The sequence below is a fragment of the Myotis brandtii genome, unplaced genomic scaffold (genome assembly GCF_000412655.1).
Source record: "Myotis brandtii unplaced genomic scaffold, ASM41265v1 scaffold744, whole genome shotgun sequence".
Classification (NCBI taxonomy): Eukaryota; Metazoa; Chordata; class Mammalia; order Chiroptera; family Vespertilionidae; genus Myotis; species Myotis brandtii.
Window position 1 is genome coordinate 924,379 of NW_005370965.1, and position 22,673 is coordinate 947,051.

The following is a 22,673-nucleotide window of genomic DNA, read 5'->3' on the forward strand; positions in this document are numbered from 1 at the left end:
CTGAGTGGAGATTTGATCATGAAGCACCCAGGAACCATCTCAACCCATATCAAAGCAAGAGCTCTGAGGAAGACACGGGTTTCCCTTTGGAAGGTAATGTACAATCCCACTGGAGTATGACTATTTGATTCCTTTCACTGCATAAAATTAATAGCTTAGATATTTAAACATTCAGACCAGGGCATGTTGTCCTCAAGTCCATATTGAGACTGTTCTTGTCACTGACTGGAGTTTCCAAGGTAGCAACTTGGGACAACAGGTTATCTATTCTCTCCCCAGAGTAAACATGATAATGTGACTCTGCCTCAAACAGCTGTGGCCAGTGACCGTGAGCAAGTGCCCTTGACCCAAGCTTCTGCAAATACAACAATAACAAAAGGAAACTCAAGTGCTCATTTTGGCAGCACCTATGGTGAAAGAGAAGTCTTCAGGTTGTTATGAGGATTAAACTGGATAGCAAGTGTAATGTTCCAGTACTGTCCTAACCTCCAGCAGAGTTTCTCAATGGTGGTTGACGTCTTATTTACCATCATCGTCATTGTCATCATCAGGGCATATTCCCTTTGCCTTGCTCACCACCACTTTTACTGTCTCACAGACAGAAACACATAGTCACAGATCAGTCTGCCGGGAAGAAAGGCGGGGCTATGGAAGCATGCACCTCTTCTGATAAGGCCACCAGGTTAAATCTCTAGAAGTTCTCAGAAATCCCCCAACTACAAAATTCACGAGGTAGACAATTACAACAAAACCTGCAAACATAAGTGTAATCAGACAACGTCAACGAGAGCCGAAGTCACACAGTGAACCAAGTTAGCAGGCACATGGCTGGAGACAAAGCAGGGCGGGTCTGGAGAACAGCTGGAGCCTGGAAAGGAAGGTCTGCTTCGGGACACACAAGTCAAACATCACAGCTGCTCTTATACAAGCACTTCAAGTTCTCTGTTTACGGGCAAAAGGAGAAATATTTTCCTGCCACCTATTTTCTAGTATAGTCATGAAAAGTGTGATTGTCTCCCTGACAATCTCTTTGTAGGAGAAGCCCAGTATAAGAAAGCTCACAGGTGCTACCCCTGCAGGACACAGCGAGGTGACTCCCTTTCCACTGAGTGGCTTACTTGTTGCTGTCGCGGTACTCGTAGATGTGACATCCTTGAGGCAATCCAGTCTCATGGTCCAGAGTGAAAGCAAGCTTCAGCTGAATAAAGAGAGAAGAGAAAAACAAGTAAGATTTAGGCAGCATGCTCTATTCATTCTGATGGGTGAAATTTAAAAAAAAAAGAAAGCAAAATCAAACTCCCTTCAGCTGATGTATTGTGGAGAACCTGGGCCTGCCACTTCTGGGAACAGCCCATGCCTCACAGGGACACTGTTGTTACCAGGACTCTACTGTTCATTTGGCATGCAACCAATTATTTATTAAGCACCTACTTTGTGACACTGATCTGACTGACGGGGAAAGAACAGTGAACAGTGGCAGAAAGCGGCCTCATTCACGGATCTTATAGTCCAGTGCAGAAGATGGACATCAATCACATAAACTAATGACTATAGATATAAAAAACTTCAAATTAAAATAGGTCCTCTGAAGCAGGAAAAAACTCCCATGTTTCTATAAAAGTAAATAACTGGACCTAGACTAGGACTGAGGAAAGAAGGAGAGGGTTACCTGGACCATAGGGAGGAAGAATGGGGGGAGCAGACGGTTCTCCTTGGCACAGAGCACAGAGGCCATGGTGCAGGAGTTCCAGGACTTGAAGGATGGCTGGGAAGCCAGAACTCGCTTACAGGGGACACAGTGCACAGTGATGCAGCAGAGGAAGGCCAGGGCAGAAAATGCAGGACCCTCTTGGCTACATTAGAAATTTTGGCCTTTACCTTAATAGCAAAGGAAGGACTATGACAGTGATGGCGAACCTATGACATGCGTGTCAGAGGTGACACGTGAACTCATTTTTTTGGTTGATTTTTCTTTGTTAAATGGCATTTAAATATATAAAATAAATATCAAAAATATAAATCTTTGTTTTACTATGGTTGCAAATATCAAAAAATTTCTATATGTGACACGGCACCAGAGTTAAGTTAGGGTTTTTCAAAATGCTGACACGCCGAGCTCAAAAGGTTCGCCATCACTGGACTATGACATGTTTTAAGGAAGGGATGGATATGATCAAAGTTATGTTTTACCAAGATCTCTCTGGCTACCATGTAGAGACCAGATTGTAGGGGAGAGAGCCAAGCAGGAGCCCTGTAGAAGGCTGTTGAGAAGAGCAGGTGAGCGGTGATGGGGGCTGGGCATACAGGGCGGGCAGGCAAGATGGACAGAAATGAATAATTTGAGATCTATCTTTGAAGTGAACTTTTAGAAGTAGAATTGACAGGATATACTGATGGACTTGATGTTCGGTAGTAGTGAAGACGTTGATTTCAACAACCAGGCAGGTGGTTGTTCCATTGCTGAACTTGGATATGGATAGGGAGTCAAAAGTTTGATTTCGGACATGTTAACTTGGAGGCACTCATTAGCTCTCTCTGGTTAGGGACGATCAGGAATAAGAACTCTGGTAATGAAGTCTCCCTTTCTGGATCCCAGAGGGGCTGGGGTGGGTGGTGCTCAGGTGAGTGTAGAACTCCGTCTGTGTCGTTGAGGAGCCAGAGCTCCGGGAGGTTCTGTGTGTCCTCCTAGAGCCCAGGTGACTGTGGCAGCTTTAACATTTCCAAATGCAGAGCCAGTTACTAGGTTTACAAATTCACTGGGTTTTTAAATTGCTAGGGAAATTTTCACTAAAATCAACTGCACATTAGAAGGATATAATATTATAACTTTTTTTCTAACTGCAAGGCTGTTAACATAGCTAATGATCTGCATCATTAGATACTGGATGAGTTTTCTCTTCCTTAGAGGGAAACAAGCTGGTAGGAATGGTTTGTCCTCTTACTGACCCACATGAAAATACAAAAACAGAAACAAGCCCATCACAAAGCCAGAAACTTCAAGTTAAAGGTGTGTTTTCCCTACAGAGCACTGCTGGTTCTTCCCAGACCTCCTTCAGTAAAACAGAAAATAATTATTTCAAAAATCTATTAAACCCTTTTCTCTTTATCTCCCCCTCTGCAGCTAAGGTCAGGTCTATAACCATCTGGTCTGCTTCAAAGACTGTACTGCTTAGAAATTTTTAAATTATTTGACTCAATGATTCAAGTTATGAATTTATGTCTTAGAAAAATTATTATAAATGTAGGAGGAAAAGTTGTTTTTTTTTTCAAAACTGTTCACCTCAGTATTATTTGCTGGAAAGACTGTGAAAGACCAGCAACAGCAGAAAGGTTAAATAAACTTTACCAGAGTCACATGCAGAATAGTATGCAGCCGTTACACTGTTTATGAAGAATTTTTATTAACCTGGGAAAATATCTGGATTAGATGAAAAAAAAACACACACACACACAAAACAACAATAGATGCATACTTGATTATATACAAGAAGACTATGTAAATATCAAAGACTGCATAGAAGAAAGATGGGAAGGTACAATATCAAAATGGCAGTAGGCCTTGGCATGGCTCAGTTGGTTGGAGCATCGTCCTGTACACCAAGGTGTTCCAGTCACTGATTTACAGACACAGAGCCATGCCCCCTGCAGGCTGCTGTGCCCGTTGGCACATTTTGATCTGGTCCAACAGACCTTTAGTCATCCAATTTTACCCGAGTTTGTTATTTCTCCTTTTGCTTCAGTAAGAAAATTTTGCCTCACATCTACCCCCACTCAGTAACTGTGCCACTAGACAACAAGCAGTGGCTCAAATTCTCTCAATGGCCAGGTGCTCCCTTCTCACCAGTGCTTTTGAAGAGGCACACACAGTCCTTCACTCAACAGTAGTTACTGACTGTGTCCTATGAGCCAGGCTGCGGCTCTAACTAGGGCCTGCAGGGACCCATCCGTGGAGAGCTGCAGCCTGGAAAGTCTTATGAGATGTCCTGAGGTCTGTCTTTCCCTTTCCAGAGGCAGCTGCCATGTCAAGCAGGAGAAGAGTCCGCCCCAATCAACCAGACCATTCTGACTGCACAGCATTCCTGGTACTGTGAGGAGGGAAGACAGTGAAGGAACCCAAGGGCAGTCACAGGCCACTCCTCCAGCAGAGGAAGGAGGCCTTTAGATGGGTCTAGTTGACAAAAGGTTTTCCTCTGGACAAAGGACAGGCCACCTCCCTTGGGCAGGAAATGGAAGAGTCTTCTACTTTCAGGGGTTCATGCTAGATCAGCAAGGAGGGCAGGTTCAGGACAGCGAGAGTATGAAACTCCTGCTGGGACCCCTTCTGACTAGCTCTTGTGCTATGACATGGGCCCCCAAGAAACTGGCCGTATGGGTGAGCTGAGGCTCTCGGGTGAGTGGAAGCGGTGAGGACCCTCGGGAGAGCAGAGGGCTGGTGGGATGAGGACAAGAGAGGCAACAGGACCATCCTCCCAGCAGGTGGCAATAGGTGAGCAACAAGAATGGCTGATTCAGGACTAAGTATTCCTCAGGATTCTCAGACATTGCTTGAGGAAGACCCTTCAGGGAAACCTAAGGGGAAGAACAAATGCCCTGGGCTAAGCAGGAGAGGGGTGCACAGAGTCACTGAATGTAACCATTAAAGGAAATGTGACCTTACTTTGGAGGCCAACCCAGTGAAGCCAACGGCCAGATCACATTCATGAGGCTAACCAGGAAAGGGTGGCTAGTCATGGCGTGCCCTGGGCTCATAAACAAGTCAGTCTTCAATCTGTTCAGGTCATAGTTGGCTTTCCCAAACAGCCACGTTCCTGAAGAACATTATACTCAGGCCACTTGGCACTAAACTCCATCAGCTAAGGAAGGTACCAGCTCAGAACTTGCGCTGCTTTTGAAAACACCTGGCCTGACCTTGGATGGGCAAAACATGCACTAAGAAGTCTAGGAGTTGCCTGTCTTGTCCACAACAGCTCCAAGATGAACTCTGGTGGACAACCAGTTCTCTCTCTGACCTTGGCCTGGATGGTACTTGCAGGCTGCTCCATCATTGAGCAGGGTGACCTTGGAGTCCAGCTCTGAGTTCCTCTGACATGGGTACATTGAGAGAGGTAGCTGGTAAAAAAAAGAGTGCTATTCTGTGGCCAAGCTTGCTCGAGTTCAAACCAACATGGGTTCTCTGGGAGGCCTGTGAGCTTGCTTCAATCTGCTAGCTATTAGGACCAAGGTTCAAACGCAGGTCAAGGACCAGCCTGGGAAGCCTCCAGCCGCTACATGGTTGACTCTTCCCCACACAGTCCACTAGTCTTGCAGAGTGTCCAACTCTCTCTCAAGCTGAAAGTGGCAAACCCCGTCCTAGTTCAAACATTTCAGGTATGCCATTTATGGCACTTAGAAAGAACAGAAAAGTAACTTCTACCTGAGCCTGGTTTTATAATTGAAAAATCTTATTAGAAGGAAATCTTCACATTCTCTGAGGTGATCTTTAGTTTTTCTTCTTTAGTTTTCCTTGTTTGGTTTGGATTTCCTAAGCATTATTTCTTTTTTTCCATCTCCTCTTTGCTTTCTTTTATAAGACAAAGATGCTGTGGACTTGGCTTTTACTTGGTTCACAACGATTCTATGGCAATGTATTAAGTTTCTTTCTCCTAAGTCCACTGAAGTCTTTTTGGACTTGGAGAGAGCTTTTTAAGAAAGAACTTGCTCATTCAGCAGGATTTTCCTCCCCACCCCAGGCTCTGGTTCTGACCTGGAAAAAATAAGAGTGAGAAAGAGCAAGAGAATCCTGCAGTCCTGACGCTCAACTTCACAAACCACAAAAAAGAACCTTGCTCCAGTAACGTAATCATGGAGATTGCTGGCACCTTGGTCTTTCAAGAAAAATACATCCATCTGCTGGCACAGGGACCCATCAACTCAATCCTGTTCAGCATGGAGTTCCCGATTCATTAGTGTTGGAAAGTCTATAGTGAGGCTGGCCGCTCCCACTGGATGACGCCTCCCCGCGCACCGTCTGTAAACCCCACAGCTGTGTTTTCACTTAAGGCCACTTCTCCTGACTCCATTGCACCTTGTTCCAGAGGCTCGTTCTATTCTCATTACGGTTAAAAATGACAGGACAAGGATTCTTCAATGCTGAGGTTTTATTTGCTCAGAAGAAAAACCGCCTGTCTCCAGAGCTATAGTCAACCCATACGAAAGGCTGCTCTTCAGTTAGGAGCCTCAGAGGCCAAGCATGTAAGTTTATTCTGTTTGCTTCCGTCAACAAGCTAGTCCCAGGAGAGAAGCCTGGCTTCTCCTGCCCACCTCTCAGGCTGCCTCCTCTTCTGAGGGTCACTTCATCGCTCACCAGCAAGGCCAGGGTGGTAGGGCTCTGCTGACCACTGCCCCACATTACTTCTGCTTCTATTACTGAGAACAGCCCAGAAGAGCTCATTCCCCATCCCAGGGTCTCCTTTAGCAGAACAGCCTAGCTTTCCTGATGAGGCCTTTCCTGGTTACTGAGCTACACTGTTGCCCCTCACATTTCTGGCCGACATGACTACAAAGCATGGTGAGCAAGTCTGCATGTGTCACATATGAAGGCAGAGACATGCAACTTATCTGCTTGCTCATCCTACCCACAGCTGAAGCATTTTTTATGATTTTCATGGCCAACGAGGGTGACTGTGCTGGGACATTGCCAGCTCAGAGCTCTGGGATCATTTCAGATCAACCACTGTTCAGGGACTGGAGTTGCCCAAAGCTGCTTCTATGGGGAAGTGCCAGTGCTAACTGTGGTGACGGCACCTGGCCCTTCCACGGAGGGGAGATGTCATCTGGGTCCCTTTGCATTTAGAAGATATCAGTTCTGCCAGCTAGCTATCTGCTTTCTAAAGCTTGAGGCCCTGCCCACACAGTGGAAAATCTCCCCACTGCAGACCTTGCAGAGCCTGCAGCATCAGAGTCTGCTCGATGCTTCTACTCCACACCCAGCAGGGAGGAGGCAGCCTGGTGAGAGGCCACCAGCCACACAAGGAGATGCTCTAAGCTTCCCTTGGAGGCAAGTGAGGCTGCAGGCAAGTTATGTATGTGGACATGAGCTTGCTCAGAGCTCACTTGCCTTCCTTAAGTTTTTTGTTTGTTTGTTTTAATATATTTTTATTTATTTCAGTGAGTAAGGCAAAGGGAGAGATAGAAACATCAATGATGAGAGAATCCTCGATCCGCTGCCTCCTGCACACCCCCTACTGAGGATCAAGACTGCAACCCAGGCACGTACCCTGACCGGGAATTGATCTGTGATCTCCTAGTTCATAGGTCGATGCCCAACCACCAAGCAACACCAGCCAGGCCATGGAGCTGTTTTAATCATCCTTCAATTTTCACCAAAGTTTGTTTTAAGAAATAGCCTTATAAAACCTCCTTCTTCATTTGCCATAAATGTAAAAATCTGTCCACTATGACATTTAATGTCCCCAATATCAAGCCTTACATGAGAAAGTGCTTTGAGAGCTAGGAATGAGGCTTGTTATAAGAAGTAACCTTATGAAAATTTCCCTCCCCCACAAAACAGGATCCTTCTGCCTCCTTTCCTGATTGTCTTTCTTCCTATTGCATTCATTTCATGGGTCATTTTCTTTGTTCTAAGTGTCCTCAAACCATTTTTGGAGATGGGTGAGGATGTATATAAATAAAATAAGGTTCTTCAAAATATAAGCCAAAATTAAAACTGAGATCCAGGCAAACTTGAATACAATCTGATGAAACAATGAGCATGATGGTAGGCATTTCAGTTTATGGAAGAGAGAAAACAGGATGGTCTTGTACAATCCTCAGAGCCGTAATCAGGCTGGCTCTACTCTTGAAAAAACAGGAGAGAACAAAATGATCTTCCAGGGAATTGGCCTCAGTTTCTAGGGACTTGAGGATTCGGGAGTTATGTAACTCCAAGCTGGGAGCCAGCAGTGCTGGGCCTGTCTCTGTTCTCTCCCAGACTTCAGGGTGGTGGTGGGGTTCTGCTGGCCTTAGCCTTCCTACCTGTAACATGGAACTGAGTTCCTCTTTGGCCATTGTTGAGGTCTGTTTTATGGACAAATGTGAGATATTTTCTAGGTTTATTGGAAGAAAGCACTTGTGATATGCCCCTGCCAAGTCCGTGAGAATAGAAGCTCTGAGAATTCAGACGGACCAGTGCTCCCATCTTTGGATGTTTTAATGAGAAATAAGTGACAGTTGAGAATTTTACTACTTAATGCTGTCTGATGTGGCCAAGAGTAACTGACAAAGTTCGTGACATGATTCATGATAATTCTATTTCCTTCCTCCCAGACAAGGTCAAATGTCTGGACAATATATACCAGGACAATATTCTAAGGGCTTTTCTGGTCCTAGGGCAGCCAGTCTGCCCCTCTCCCCTGCTCCTGCAATCTGACTTCAGCTTATCAACCTGAGGCAGCGGGCTCAGCAGCACCTCCTGGCATAATAGCTGTCCACTGCCATCCAGGCACAAAATGCCTGTTGATCTGAATTGCTCAGAACAATCTGGAAGGGACACCTAGGAGGCCCATACCTGGAAGCCCATACCTCAGGTTCCTATTCTCATCCAAAATAATTTAAACAGCCCTTTTCTTTATAGAACAACCTATAAACCTAATAGATACCATTCTAATTATGGTAAAAACCAAAAAAATTTTTATGGTATTGTGAAGTTTAAAGGAAGTAAAAAATAAGTTTACAGCTAAGTTGAGATGCATAACTAAAAAAATTTAACGAGTTTAGTTGAGGGTATTAGAAAATGCCAGGATCCAGTAAGAAGGAAAATGAACGGCATTTCTATTTGCCTTACTACCAGAAAAATTAGCTTTGGTAAATAGAGAATCATGGGATAATCAAACATAATTGAAAATCATTTAAGAAACTAGACATAATGTTAAATGTTAAAAAAAAAGTTTTTTAGTAACTTTAGGGGAACATTTTTATTAAGCAGAAACTTGTTTTCCTTTCGACCTTTGTATAGTCTCTTTAGGGGTCTGGGCTGGACTCAGGGCCAGGCAGAGGTTCTTATGCTCTGCAGAGATTTGGGGACCCTCTGGTCTAACTTTCTGCCCATTAGACTTCCAAAATTCCCTTCCTATGAGTTCCTACTTTTGCTGCGACCCCCCTGCCTGGGACACTGGCCTACTGTATAAGGAAGGAAATGCAAGCAGGTGTACTTATACACAATATCAATGCAGGGAGGCCACACAGATTAGAAGTAAAGGTGCAGCCTCTTTGGGCAGTATAATTTTGAATTCTGTCTTCACTTCCTATTAGCTGTCTACTAGTAAGCTCAGGCAAGTGACTGTACCTCAGTTTTCTCATCTGGAAAATGGGGATAATAGTACCTACTTCATAGGGTTGTTGTGAAAATTAAATGAGGAAAACCACATTAGAATAGTACCTGGCTATGGCAAACATTCTGTAAATGTTCCTGATGTAATAAGCCTGGGTTTATTTCTTATAATGAGTTGAGATCACAATTTAGAAGATGACACACTGGCACACGCTTACTGGGACTCCACAGTTCCAAGTATGATCACCATGAAACCTGAGCTGGAGCAGTGCTTTGGAAGCCACTTCTCCATGTGCAGGAGCACTGTGGCACTCAGCAGGAGGACATGATGCTTCAAAGCATCACCTGTCTGCTTGGACAGCCCCACCGGCATTTACAGTGCTGTCGGCTGTGCTGATACGGGCTCCTATCACAGGGCAGCCCCACTGTATTTTCTGGTGACCAGGTCTCCTGCAGCAGCAGGTAGTGGGGCTGCTGTGCCCTACACGAGGCTCACTACTCAAAAGAGAAGCTTTGAAGAGCCTGCAAGGTTGGCAGATGCCTCAACATGGAGGCTGCCCAGTACCTCTGCACCGACACCAACTTGTCAGTAAATCTCTCCTTGGGAAAGGAAGAGGCCACAACGACCTGCTAGAGCAGCGGTTCTCAACCTGTGGGTCTCGACCCCTTTGGAGTCGAACGACCCTTTCACAGGGGTCGCCTAAGACCATCAGAAAACACATATATAATTACATATTGTTTTTGTGATTAATCACTATGCTTTAATTATGTTCAATTTGTAACAATGAAAATACATCCTGCATATCAGATATTTACATTACGATTCATAACAGTAGCAACATTACAGTTATGAAGTAGCAACGAAAATAATTTTATGGTTGGGGGTCACCACAACATGAGGAACTGTATTAAAGGCATTAGGAAGGTTGAGAACCACTGAAACCCTGGTGGTCAGAAATAATGTTATGGTTGGGGGTCACCACAACATGAGGAACTGTATTAAAGGGTCGCGGCATTAGGAAGGTTGAGAACCACTGTGCTAGAGCAAGGCAAGGGGCTGGCTCTGACAGTCTGATATAAAAACATTGCTTCTATCATGGTCTGATTCTTTTCATTTATCCTCAAGTTGGAAAATGTCTGTAGCTGTATATTAAACTATTACAGATTATAAGCTCCCAATTGGTTACTCTTGGTGATCCCCCACAAGCCTTTGTTAAATACAGTGGGGCCTTGACTTACGAGTTTAATTCGTTCTGTGACGGAGCTCGTAACTCAAATTACTCGTATGTCAAATCAAAAAGTGAACGAGTGAGACACGTGATGCTGGGCTGATGTTGTGGCGTTCACTGTGACGTTCGCTGCGCCAGCTAGCAGTGGGGTATCTGAAGCTGGCTCGTAACCCGAATTTTAGCTCGCAACTCAAAGCAAAAAATCGGCCGAGAGACGGCTCCTATCTCGAAAAACTCGTTAGTCGGGACACTCGTAAGTCAAGGCCCCACTGTAAAGGATTTCCACTGTAAAGGTGATGTAGGGCTCTGCAATAAGTAGTAGGAATAACAGGTTCCATACTCAACAGACACGGTGCCGAGGACTTCATGTGTACAGGTACCACTACTTCTGTTTTAAAGATGAGGAACTGAGGCTCAGAGAGGGGAGGTAACTTGCCTACCCAAGATCAGGCAACACTTGGCAGACCCAGAAATGGAACCCAAATCCATGTAACACTTCCCATTGGGCAACACCTGCAATTTCTTATCCCACAAACAGGGGGCTCCAAAATTTACTTCTCTCATCTAGAATCCGATAGATGAAGGATAGCAAAGGGCGTTCAGCCTCCCTAGGCTCACTGGAAAGGCACTATTGAAGAACAAGGTGGGGACTCTTTCTGTCCAGTGGGGAGGCTGGGCAGACCGACCTGCCCAGTTTCAGGTGGAGAAGCTGGACTGGAGGAAGTGAATGCTGGGTGGGCCTGCCTCCTTTAGTGTCCTGCCAGGTAAGCCCACTCAAGTGACAGCAAGTGAGAAAGAGAGAGATGGGTTGGTTCTACTTTTCCAGTTCAATGAACTACCCTCTGGTTGACGTGCCTCTGTCACACAGGTAGTTAGTAATAAAACCAGAACCAGAGCCAAGGGCTTCACAGGGTATGCAAATGGCTAAGAGAAGAAATACCAGTCAGCTAGTAAAAATAATGGATGGCAGGAAGAAAAAAAAATTAAAGAAGCAATAACAACAAAAACTACAATTAATATAGGATCTATTATTATCCTACTGAAAAAATGGGTTGGGGTTCATAGAGCCAATTTCTTTTTCTTTTTTTAAAATATGGAGCGCTTCACGAATTTGTGCGTCATCCTTGCGCAGGGGCCATGCTAATCTTATCTGTATCATTCCAATTTTAGTATATGTGCTGCCGAAGAGAGCACCATAGAGCCAATTTCTATTACTGAAGTCATGGGCCCCTATCTATTGGTGCAATGTGTGTCTAGTCCAGGGGTGGGCAAACTTTTTGACTCGAGGGCCACAATGGGTTCTTAAACTGGACCGGAGGGCCGGAACAAAAGCATGGATGGAGTGTTTGTGTGAACTAATATAAATTCAAAGTAAACATCATTACATAAAAGGGTACGGTCTTTTTTTTTTTTTTAGTTTTATTCATTTCAAATGGGCCGGATCCGGCCCGCGGGCCGTAGTTTGCCCACGGCTGGTCTAGTCCTATGTCATTTCACCTGTAAAATGAAAGCCTCAGAAGAGATGTTCCTTTGGTTCCATGTTACAATTCGGCAAGCAAGCCCTTGTTGAGCACAGTTCTGAATAAGGATTGTTTCTATCCTAGTTCTGCCACTTCTAGCGATGTGACTTTTGACAAGTTACTTAACCCTAGTCAGTTTCCTCATCTGTAAAAATGGGTATAAGGTTTAGGACTGAATAAGGTAACACATGAAAGCACTTGGCAAGAGGCAGGTGCTCCATACATTCTAGCTGTTTGTTATTATTAATAATAAGCCAAGGAAGTCTGCTGTGTCTATAGAAAACCAGGCTCTTAACAGTCACAGACGATTAAGGAAATGACCACTCCAGCCCTTCAATGACCCCAGGTTATTCTTTCCTTTGTTCCACCGTGGAAACAAGTGGGGACTTTTAAAAGGCCCTTCCAACAGGCATCTCCATGGGCACACCCTCATGAGAATAAGCAGCCACTCCCCATGCCAATGTCACCAGGGGGCCGAGAATTCTGAAAGTGGGAAAAAATGGCCCCGGCTCTCAGTTTAGCACCAATGCCTCCAGAGGACAGCCAGGGTTTGTGCGGAGGCCCCAGCAGCACACTGAGCACAGAGTGGGACAGTGCCAAAGAGAGGCAAGGGTCAGATGTGTGATTGAATTAGGTGCTGCATGGATACCCCACAAAGCTCAGCATCACTCAAAGGCTGCATGTGTGAAGGATGACAATGGCCCACACTGCCCACGATGTCACCTTTACCATGACTTGCTACAGAAATCTGAAGAAATCTCCCCCCAAATCACATATGCAAAGACTCCATTACATAGTCGAGAGAGCACTTTGAGTAGCTGGGAACCCAGCACAAATGGCTGACTATATCTTAAGCAATATGCCCAAGGCCCATTGAAAACGGACAAAAATGGGTATTCAGGATCCTTCGTGATTTATTAAAAGTGGCATTGTCTGTGCCTTTGCATGGCACCAGCAGGGGTGGGATTGAGGGCACTCCTCCTGACGGTGGGGTCACCCCATGTGTCTCCTGTTCCCTTGGACTTTTCAACTCCCGTGGCCCACATTCACTCACTCACTCTTTCTCCTTTGAAGTTAATGAATACCGCCTCATCTATCACTGACATGTTGGGTTTCAAAAGGACTGGGAGTAAATTCACTCCTTTTATTTTATTTTTTTTTAACCAGTGAGAGGGCTCAGCTGGGAAGAGGGAAGGAGGGAAGGTGGAGGGCAGCAGCAGGACCGAGCTAATGGTGCTGCTTTCCTCAGCTCCATGCAGCCCCAAGTGCTCCTCTGGCGTCCTCGCTCGCAGTGGGGGGACAGAGATGTGCCACGTGCTGTTCCTCAGTCCCTGTGTGTGCTCACCACAGCCTCTTGCACTGGTCTTTATATTGTTTCTAGTCCTACTCACTGTACTTTGGAAGGTACGCATGTTCCTAGTGCTTCCAGAAATGCTCACTTAACTGGAACAGAGGAGAAACCTATGGCAGAGGTAGAGGCATACCAGACTTCCATGGCCACCTGCCTTGTGGGTTCTTTAAGCAAATGACCCCAATGTACCTCAAGCCCACAGGGTCCCCACCTCGTGCCTGCTCTTCCTCCCAGGGTGTGGGGAGACTCTCCTGGGTGACACCATAACCAGCCAGCTGCCCAGTCAGAGAAACCCAGGAGTATCCAAATGCCCCATCTCCACTTCCTGGATTCTGATTCCACTTCCTCAGTACCTCTCGTCTGGGCTTTCCTGTCAGCTGTATGATCTCAAGGCAGGGCTGTCCTGGATTACTGCTACAGCTACCCAACTCGCTTCCTTGATGTTCACCTTGACCCCTTTCAATTCTTTCTCTCTAGAGTTTCCAGAGAGAACTTTCGAAAACACAAGTCCATCCCATCACTCCCATATGTAAAATCCTTCAATGGTAGCAAGTTGAATTAAAAACACTTATATTTCAGTGCAAAGCAAACAAGATCCCTGGTTACTTACATCTCTAATGACATTTCCCAGCCACCCCATAAGCCCTTCCTATGACACAGCCACGCCAACAGCCTACACATTCCAGACATACCAAACCTCTGCACTGTCCTGCCTGGAACATCCTTGGAAAAGCCATTCCCAACCTGCTCTCAACTGCTCTCTTTTACTAAGACAGGAATCTCCTCTGGCTCCTCGGATCCAGCAAGGATCACAATCAGGACCAGGCATTTCTGGGAGATGTGGTGGCTAATCTGTTGTGCAATGACGGACACAAGCCGACAATCAATGTTGTTTTCTGAGTGTTTTTGCTGCAGAGCCTTTTCCCATGGATGAAAGATGGCAGGCCTCTACTTTGCTTGGCTGAGGTTGGTCCTTTCACAGATTTCTATCAAACGTTAGCTGCACGTCCTTCCCAGGCAAGCAATCCTTGGCCTCGCATCCACAGCAGGCTCTCTTCCCACCTCATCATACTCCAGCTGTTCTGAGGAAAACCCGATTTCAATGGCAGTCATAACTAGCAAGCTGCCTTGTTGACTATAATTTTTAAAAGCCTCTCGGTTATAAGATTAAAGTGTGATTGAGTGAGTCACCGACATGGGTGTTTGCATGTAATCGGCAAAGCCCTGTGCTTGGCACCACTTACTGTCCTGATTTTGTGCAGCAGTCAGAGGAATTATCTAGAAAGTTTAGAGGGTTTTCTCTTATCATCAGCACCTTCTTTGGGAAGATATAATCTTCACTTTTATGCCAAGTCTTAAGCCAGGAAAGCCTCATATGTGTTTAAAAGCCACTCCTGGGGCAGCTTCTGACGCTGATACCTGCTCTTCAGATGGTTCCTGGGGGGCACCATGCCTGGAAAGGCTCCCAGGACAAACTCCATCCCAAACCTTCTCAGGTAGGTCTGTTACTGGAATTGTTTTCCAAAAGAAAGTTCTGGGCCCAAGAAAATAGTGTTTGAAAAGGAAGGGGAACCTAAATATAAATCCTAAAACTATAAAACTTCTGGAAGAAAACAGAGTAGAAAATCTTTGTGACCTTGGGTTAGTCTAAGCTTTCTTAAGCAAAAGCACAATAAAAAAAATTTTTTTATAAACTAAACTTCATCGAATTTTAAAATTTTACTCTTCAAAAGAGGATAAAAAGACAAGCCAGAGAGAGAGAGAGAATGAAGAACCAAGACAAAGATGAAAAGAAAATATTTGCAAATCACGTATCTGAGAGGATTTGTAACCAAAATATAAAAAGAACTTTCAAAACTTACTAATGAGAAATGAAACAATCCAATTAAAAAATGGGCAAAGATCTGACAGACACTTCATCAAAAAAGATATGCAGACCGCAAATATGCACATGAAAAGATCAACATTTTTAGCCACTAGGGAAATGCAAATGAAAACCACAATGAAATAACAGTACACCTGTTAGCATGGCTCAAAAACAAAATAAACAAACAAACAAACAAGAAACTGACAATACCAAGTGTTGGTGAGCATATAAAGAAACCAGAACTCTCTCACATTGCTGGTGAGTGGTAGAGCCACTTTGGAAAACAGTTTGGCAGTCTTTCATAAAGTTAAAGATACACTTAGCATATGACCCAGCAATTTCCCCTCTAGGTATTTACCCAAGTGAAACGAAAACTTAATGGTTACACAAAAGCTTGTAGGCAAATGTTTATAGCATCATTATTTATAATCACCGAAAACTGGAAACAACCCAAGTATCCTTCAGCTGGTAAATGGATAAACAAATTGGTACATCTGTACCATGGAATATTACTGTGCAGTAAAAGGGAACAAACACATACACACAACCACAAGGATGAACCTCTGAGGCGTGATGCTAAGTGAAAGAAGTTAGATTCCAAAGGCTGCCAACTGAACGAGTCCACTTGTGCATCATTCTGCAAAAGGCACCACACAGGCATAGAAACCAGACTAGCAGTCACCAGGGGCTGAAGCTAGAGGAGAGGGGCTGACTACTAAGGAGCATGCAAGAATTTTCTGGTACAACACAACTGTCTTATATTTTTATTGTGGCATGTGTAACCTGCAGACCAGTACACTAAAAGAGTGAATTTTACTGTGTATAAACTATACCTTACTAGGAAAAAAATGTAATTCTGGCTAAAAATGCGGCCAGTGGGGCTAATATTTAAGATGTAGGAGATGATGGTGTATAAAATCTGCCTTTTCATAGGGGACTGAAGAGTTGATTGAGCCCACAAACAAATGCAAGTCAAAACACTAATAAAACACTATTTCCAACCTATCATACTAACAAAGAATAAAAAACCCCACAAACTCTCAATTCGGTGAGAGGCAGTGACAATGTACTATTGTTCCCTGCTGGGGAAAGCCTAAAACAATCTAGCCTTTCTGGAAAATTATCTAACAGTTTGTACCAAAAGCTCTTTAGGATACATAGAAAAATGTTATTGCTAGGTGATGGGTAACTGATCAATGGCTCTTCTGGCTTACTTATTAATTTCTAAGTTCTTATAAAGTAAACATGTATTAATTTTATGATGAAATAATGGAAGTTAATAAAAAAGAGAAACATATCACAGAAAAAATCAATTCCCTTCAATCCAATAATTCTTAGAATGTACTCCTAAGGAGATAATCCAATTTTATGCATAAGAATATTAATTGCCATGTTATTTATAATATAAAAACTAAAATCGACCTATGACAACAATATTAAGAAGAGTTATATAAAGCATGGCATATTTATACAAATGGAGTATTTTGCAGTTCCTCTTTGAGGAACTTGAAGCATGATGTGCAGAACTCCCTCTCCTTCCCTCCCTTGCTCACAAATCTTGCGTGGTGTCCCCTGTGAATGAACCCAATGCCAACTCCTGATGCTCTACGGCACAGCCCAGTGTGAGCTCTGGCTGCCACGCACTCCCTGCACACGCCCAACAACCTGGCCCACTCCCTATGGAGCAGGGGAGAACCCTTCCTTGCCTTGCACCTGCATGTCAAATCTTCCCCCTCCATCTAGAGACCATCTGAAGTATCACAAACAAGGATAATTTTTTCTTCTGGTGGCCACCACCCCTGTACTATAGCTCTTGCTGGGTTCTTCTCTGATAGAGGTGCCACTTCTGTGAGGACAAAAATGGGGCCTTTCTCACCATCTGAACATTCAGCTAACTTCTGCAGGGTGCTATGTGTCAGGCACTGTCCTAAGTATTGTTATGGGTACAACTCATGACCTAACAACAAACCTATGACATAGGTGAGGTGAAATCTCAATGTTACCAAATGTTATCTCATTTTACTCATTATTATCTTAGGAAACTGAGGCATGGAATAGTTCAAGTTGCACAGCAAAGTGAAAAGGATCTGAACCCCGGTGGTCTGAGGCAGGGGCTGTGCTCCTGAGCTCTCCGCTCTGTAACCAGTCACTGACTTGAAGCTGGTGGCCACAGGAGAGTTGGCGCTGGGCCTGGGGCAGTCTGGAGCAGAAGCATGTGCCAAGGAGGAGTTCAGAGCTAGGCTTCTGGGCACACAGGACAGATCTCCACAGGGACCAAGAAGTCCTCAGCAACAAGGAGTCAGGAATCCAGGTCAGAAAGCTGGACAGCCAGGCAGGCGGAGGAAAGGGCGAAAGCTCAGGCAGCGCTCTGCTCCCCCTCCACTTGAATTCATAAGTGTGTTCTGCAGGCCAACCAGGAAGGCAGGCAAACCTGCGGGCTTGGCTGGCCGGAAGCTTGCAGGAAGGGCTAAGTCTCAGTACTTGGCTGGGGTAGAGGGCAGGAGAATGAAGGGGAGAACTCCTTATTATTTACAGAAGGAAACTGATTGTAGCAAATCAGTTTCAACCTGTTTGATGGCCAAGCCCAAGTTTTCAGAGCTCAGTAACAGCTACCTGGTCAAGTGCTCTTCAAACCCAGTAGACCGCGAATCATTAGCAAATGTTCTTATTTAGGAGACTGCCAATTTAATGCTGACAGGCTGGTAAGAGACCTGCTGGGATTCCCTCCTGGGTGTTGCCCTTTGGGTCTGCACTCATTCCTTCCACAAGGTAGATTTCCTTGACCCTGGGAGGTCACAATTCAAGGGGTGCTTAAATAATTTCTAATTTATTTTCAGAATTTCTAGCATTTTTATACAGCAAATTGCTAATTTCTATTTTGTAGAAATTTTTAAATCAAAATGACCTTATTCCTAATCAAAATTTGAAGGTGGCTCCTTCCTACCATAGCTAGCATCATGTAAACCACCAAAGCAGCCACTTCCACACAGCCCAAACTCAGCATGTCCAGGCCTCGATGTGTCTGTTTCCTCCATGAGGCATTAAGCCACGCTGAGAATGGGACCGGGATCCAATTTTCTCTTTTGTCCCTAACACCTAGCATACTACTTTGTGCTAGTAGGAAGTCAAAAAACATGTGGGGTCCTAAAAAGGTAGGCAAAAGGGATATTTGGAAGTTACAAAATAATTTTAAGGTGCTTCCAATTTCCTTAAAAAATGCCTGTCATATGTCATTTAAAATGGTGTTATAAAACAAAACAAACTTGTTGCAACACTACGATTCTTTAAAAATATGGACATTTCTTTTTGTTATTCTCACTGAGGATATTTTTCCATTGATTTTTAGCAAGATTAGAAGGGAGGGGTAGAGACAGAGAAAGAGAAACATTGATGTGACAGAAATACATCTATTGGTTGGCTCCCGCATGCTCCCCAACCAGGGCTAGGGATTGAGTCTGCAACTGAGGTACGTGCCCTTGACCGGGATTGAACCTGAGACCCTTCAGTCCACAGGCCGATACTCTATCCACCGAGCCAAACTGGCTAGGGCTAAAAATGTGGAAATTTCTTGAGAAATAACAGGACCACATCTCCAAGCTCTAGACTGGAGATGGGCAGTGTGTCCTCAAGCACCCCCTGACCTCAGGTGACCTGGAGTGCTGGGAACAGCTTTTAGCATGCCTCTGGTGTGCCAGTGCATAAATTTATGGGTGAGAAAGAAGTGACAGAGAGGTATCTGCCTTTTACACAGCTGATGATCCAGAATGCAGGCGGGAGGAAGCAGGAAGGGAATAAAGAGCAAAACTACAAAATGAAGCGAATGCAAACCTACCAAGTGCTCCACCCAGCATCTGGGAAGAGTGGGAGGCAGTCTCTGTGGAGGAAGGAGGTCTGTGGAACCGGGGGCAGCAAGTGGAGGCCAGGGCCACGTGAGGCAGGGAAGGACGAGGGAGGAAGGTATAGATGTGGCTGGGAAACAGGGAGTACCAAACACAGGGCATATCACAGAGGGCCTCCAAAGCCAGGAGGTGTTTGGATCTGATGGAATGAGTCAGTAGTTTTCAAAGGCTGGTTGGAGATCAACAAAAAGAGAAAAAGGTTTTCTGAAAAGCTCAATCAGTGTAAAAGACAACCCCGTATTATGAAATTCTATATTTCCTTCATTTTGGTGCTAAAATGTTTTCATTTGTAAAATTGTGGAGATAAGAGATGGTAACTGACTTTTTAGGAAAATGTCCTTGTTCAGCAAAATTGAAACCTAGCCATTGTATCTTGTCCCAGAATATTTATGGAAATCTTACTGGTCCATGAAGTTGTTGCGGGAGACTATAGGTTCTTGAGTGAAGGTGAAAGCACATTTGGGGAATCTCTGGCAGCAGGGTTTAGGACAGACCAGGAGCAGAGCCCCAGTTCACTGAACCATAAAAGTCGAACTCAACTGGGCCTGCCCCAAGAAGCAGTTGTGGTGGAAATCTAAGGATCAGCTGCAAGGATGCCTTTCCCAGTGCAGGTTTTACTAACGTCAAAGGATTCCACGTCTCTTACGTAGCTGTTTGGCTCACATTTGAGTGACGTGGGTGTGACATGGGGTAGGGAGGGGACATGCAGGGTGTCCCGTGAATAGAAAGGGAGAGTCCAAGCGCTTCCTAATCCTAAGTACAATTACCCGAAAGACAGGCCTGGAGGAGCCAAATCTACATCTTGAAGAGGGAATGGGGCACTTGCCGCTGCCCTGCTCGACCCCCAGAAGTGTCTTATACATCATCTTGTCAGTGTGAGAGCCCTCTGTCTCACTTCACTGCCCTCTGGAAATGCAGCAGTGAGTCATCCGGCACACTCTCAACTCCAACTGTGATGTGAGTTATCTTCTCAGACAGCCCCGCAACAACTAACACAGAACCTATCTTGTGGAAATCATTCCCATTAGAAGCAACACCAGACTCTGATCAAATTCTAAGAGGGACTATTAGACCAGGGATCCTACTGGGGTAGACAAATAATTTTCATGCTGTCATGGGGGTGGGGATAGCAGCTCAGATGAGCTCACCCCAGAGGGAATCTTTTAGAGAGGCATGTGGGGGAATTTGGTGCCTCCCCCACCTTTCTGTGCTGGCAAGCCAGGTCTCTGACAAGCCTGAGCTTCTCCATTCCCAGGGAGGCACCTGGGGTCTCAGTGCCTTCTTCCAGAGAGCGTCCTCTGCCAGGCTCGCTGAGGGGCACAGCTTGGTCTGAGGATATCGAGGTGAACACAGACTGCTCAGGACCCCTCAGAAGCACTGCCAGCCCCCTGGGGTGCTGAAGCTTCCTGGCTCTTCGCACCTGTCCAGGCAGCTCCACCTTGAGAAAGTCCTCATTACACCTTGTTCTAAACCCTGTATGCCCTGGCAAGCAATCAAACACCCAACCCTTTTATTCAAACGGGGAGGAAGCCTCTCTGATTCATAATGTGCATTTAATTCTCTTACATAAACACACCTCTCTCCTCTAGCCATTGTACCTCTCTCAGGTCACATCCATCACACTTCTTTAAAAAGACCAATATATACAGAGATGCTTACAGACCTTGAAATGCCTGGTTAAAAATGAGCACTGTGTGGGAGCTGGAGATACAAAGATGAAAAGACGCTGTCCTTACCCTGAAGGAACTCAGTCTAGAGGAGACAGGGAAGTAAATGGAAAATAACAAGACAATGTGACAATGTGATCAAAAAGGGTGACAGTTGTAGCCCGGCTGCTGTGGCTCAATGGTTGAGTATCGATCCATGAACCAGGAGGTTCACTACCTAGTGAGGGGTGTGCAGGAGGCAGCCAATCGATGATTCTCTCTCATTATTGATGTTTCTATCTCTCTCTCCCTTTCCCTTTCCTCTCTCTAAAATCAGTAGAAAAAAATTTTTTAAAGAGGGGTAACAGGTATAAATAAAGAGCTAGGGAGCCCCAAGTGGGAGGGAATGGATGGGGGGCGGCAATGCAAACCTCTCTGCAGCAGGATGTGGAGTACACAGAATTCTTCTCAAATTCACTGTGAAATTTCAGGACAGAAAGTCTGTCTTCCACTGCCTAAGGCTCCTTCATAGAACTATGAGCAGAATTTGTAACACAATAGGAACTCAAGAAATATCTGTCTAGTGAGGGTTGGAGATCGTGTCTGAGTCTGTATTTTTAATAACTTCCAGAATAATACTACCTGTAGCCCTTCTAATTTTTTAAAATTATGAGTGAATGACTCTGTGATGTGCCTAAAGGAAGAGTGAGTACATGAAGAGTTTAGGTTTATAATAACAAGCTGCTCAGCAGAGTTACTCTGAAATTTAATGATATATGTTAGTTTTTATGCATATGTTAACAAGCCACAAATAGTGATCAGCTCACACAGTAGCTGTAATTAGTGGTACTTAACATACAACTAGGTCAAGTTTTCAAGTCTGTCTTGTTCATGCCGTGGGATGCATACATATGGCTTGTTTTCCCTGACTCCACATGAACTTAAAGTATGACAACTGAATCAAACTCTCTCTTCCCCTCACAGGAGAGATCTATGCCTCTGACTGGGAATCCTCCGTGGAGCCGGAGGCTGCAGTGTGTCCCCTCTCCAGCCGCTCCGCTCTCCTCCAGAGGCCATCCTCAAACACCTGGGGACTGAGGAGCTCAAAAGAGCACAGTCTTGGCTATAGAGTTATTTATAAATAAAATGGATAAATCTAAACAAAAATTTTGCTAATATGATTATTATGAAACTGGTAACTGGGAAAAATATGACAGGGTGATAAATATTTGTTAAGCCTCACTGATTCTAGAACTATCTCCACAGCTGAAGTAATGCACAGTCAACATTTAAACAGAAGTCCTGAATTTCTAGAAGTCTTCTTATACTGTTTATCACCACCTTAAAAAGAGTGGCACCATTCTTACAGTGGCACAGGTTACATGAGCAATTTTATCCTCCTCAGTCTTAAGTCAATTAGATTTCCTTATGATTATTCATGTGCAGCCAACCCAAACAATGCCTGAGAGCTGTTACAGACAGGAAGTTAGGGCAACAAAATAGGCTAGTGAAATTACAAATGTTCTCCGAGGATCTAAAAATACAAGAGTTCTCAGCACCATTCCAAATACAGTGGGTTTCTGTACTAATTCTAATGAGAGTGGGAAGAACTGTAGTTTGGGGCGGGAGATCTCTCTCCAGTCTCAATGTTAGCAAGAGCTAGCGAGATGCTTTCAATCACTTCTCTCAGACATTTAAAATATTAGGACCCTTAGGAGTTTTATGCATGTTTTATTTATAATGGCTAATGGAAATAGGAGCACATAGGACAAAGATGAAGGAATAATGTAAGACTGCAGTCACTGGGACACTTCAGACCTAGACATATGGAGAGAGAGAAAGAGGGGAGAGGGG

General features: G+C 44.6%; 1 protein-coding gene across 3 annotated transcripts in view; it reads right to left on the reverse strand.

The window, feature by feature from the left end:
- The window catches only part of DIS3L2 (DIS3 like 3'-5' exoribonuclease 2), a 303,483-nt gene that overhangs the window by 34,785 nt on the left and 246,025 nt on the right, over window positions 1-22,673 (reverse strand). For all 3 annotated transcript variants that reach the window (XM_005882957.2, XM_014530601.1, XM_014530602.1), the window contains one exon: window positions 1,119-1,198. In XM_005882957.2, the coding sequence (XP_005883019.1) occupies window positions 1,119-1,198 (80 nt within the window). The remainder of the gene's footprint in view (window positions 1-1,118; window positions 1,199-22,673) is intronic.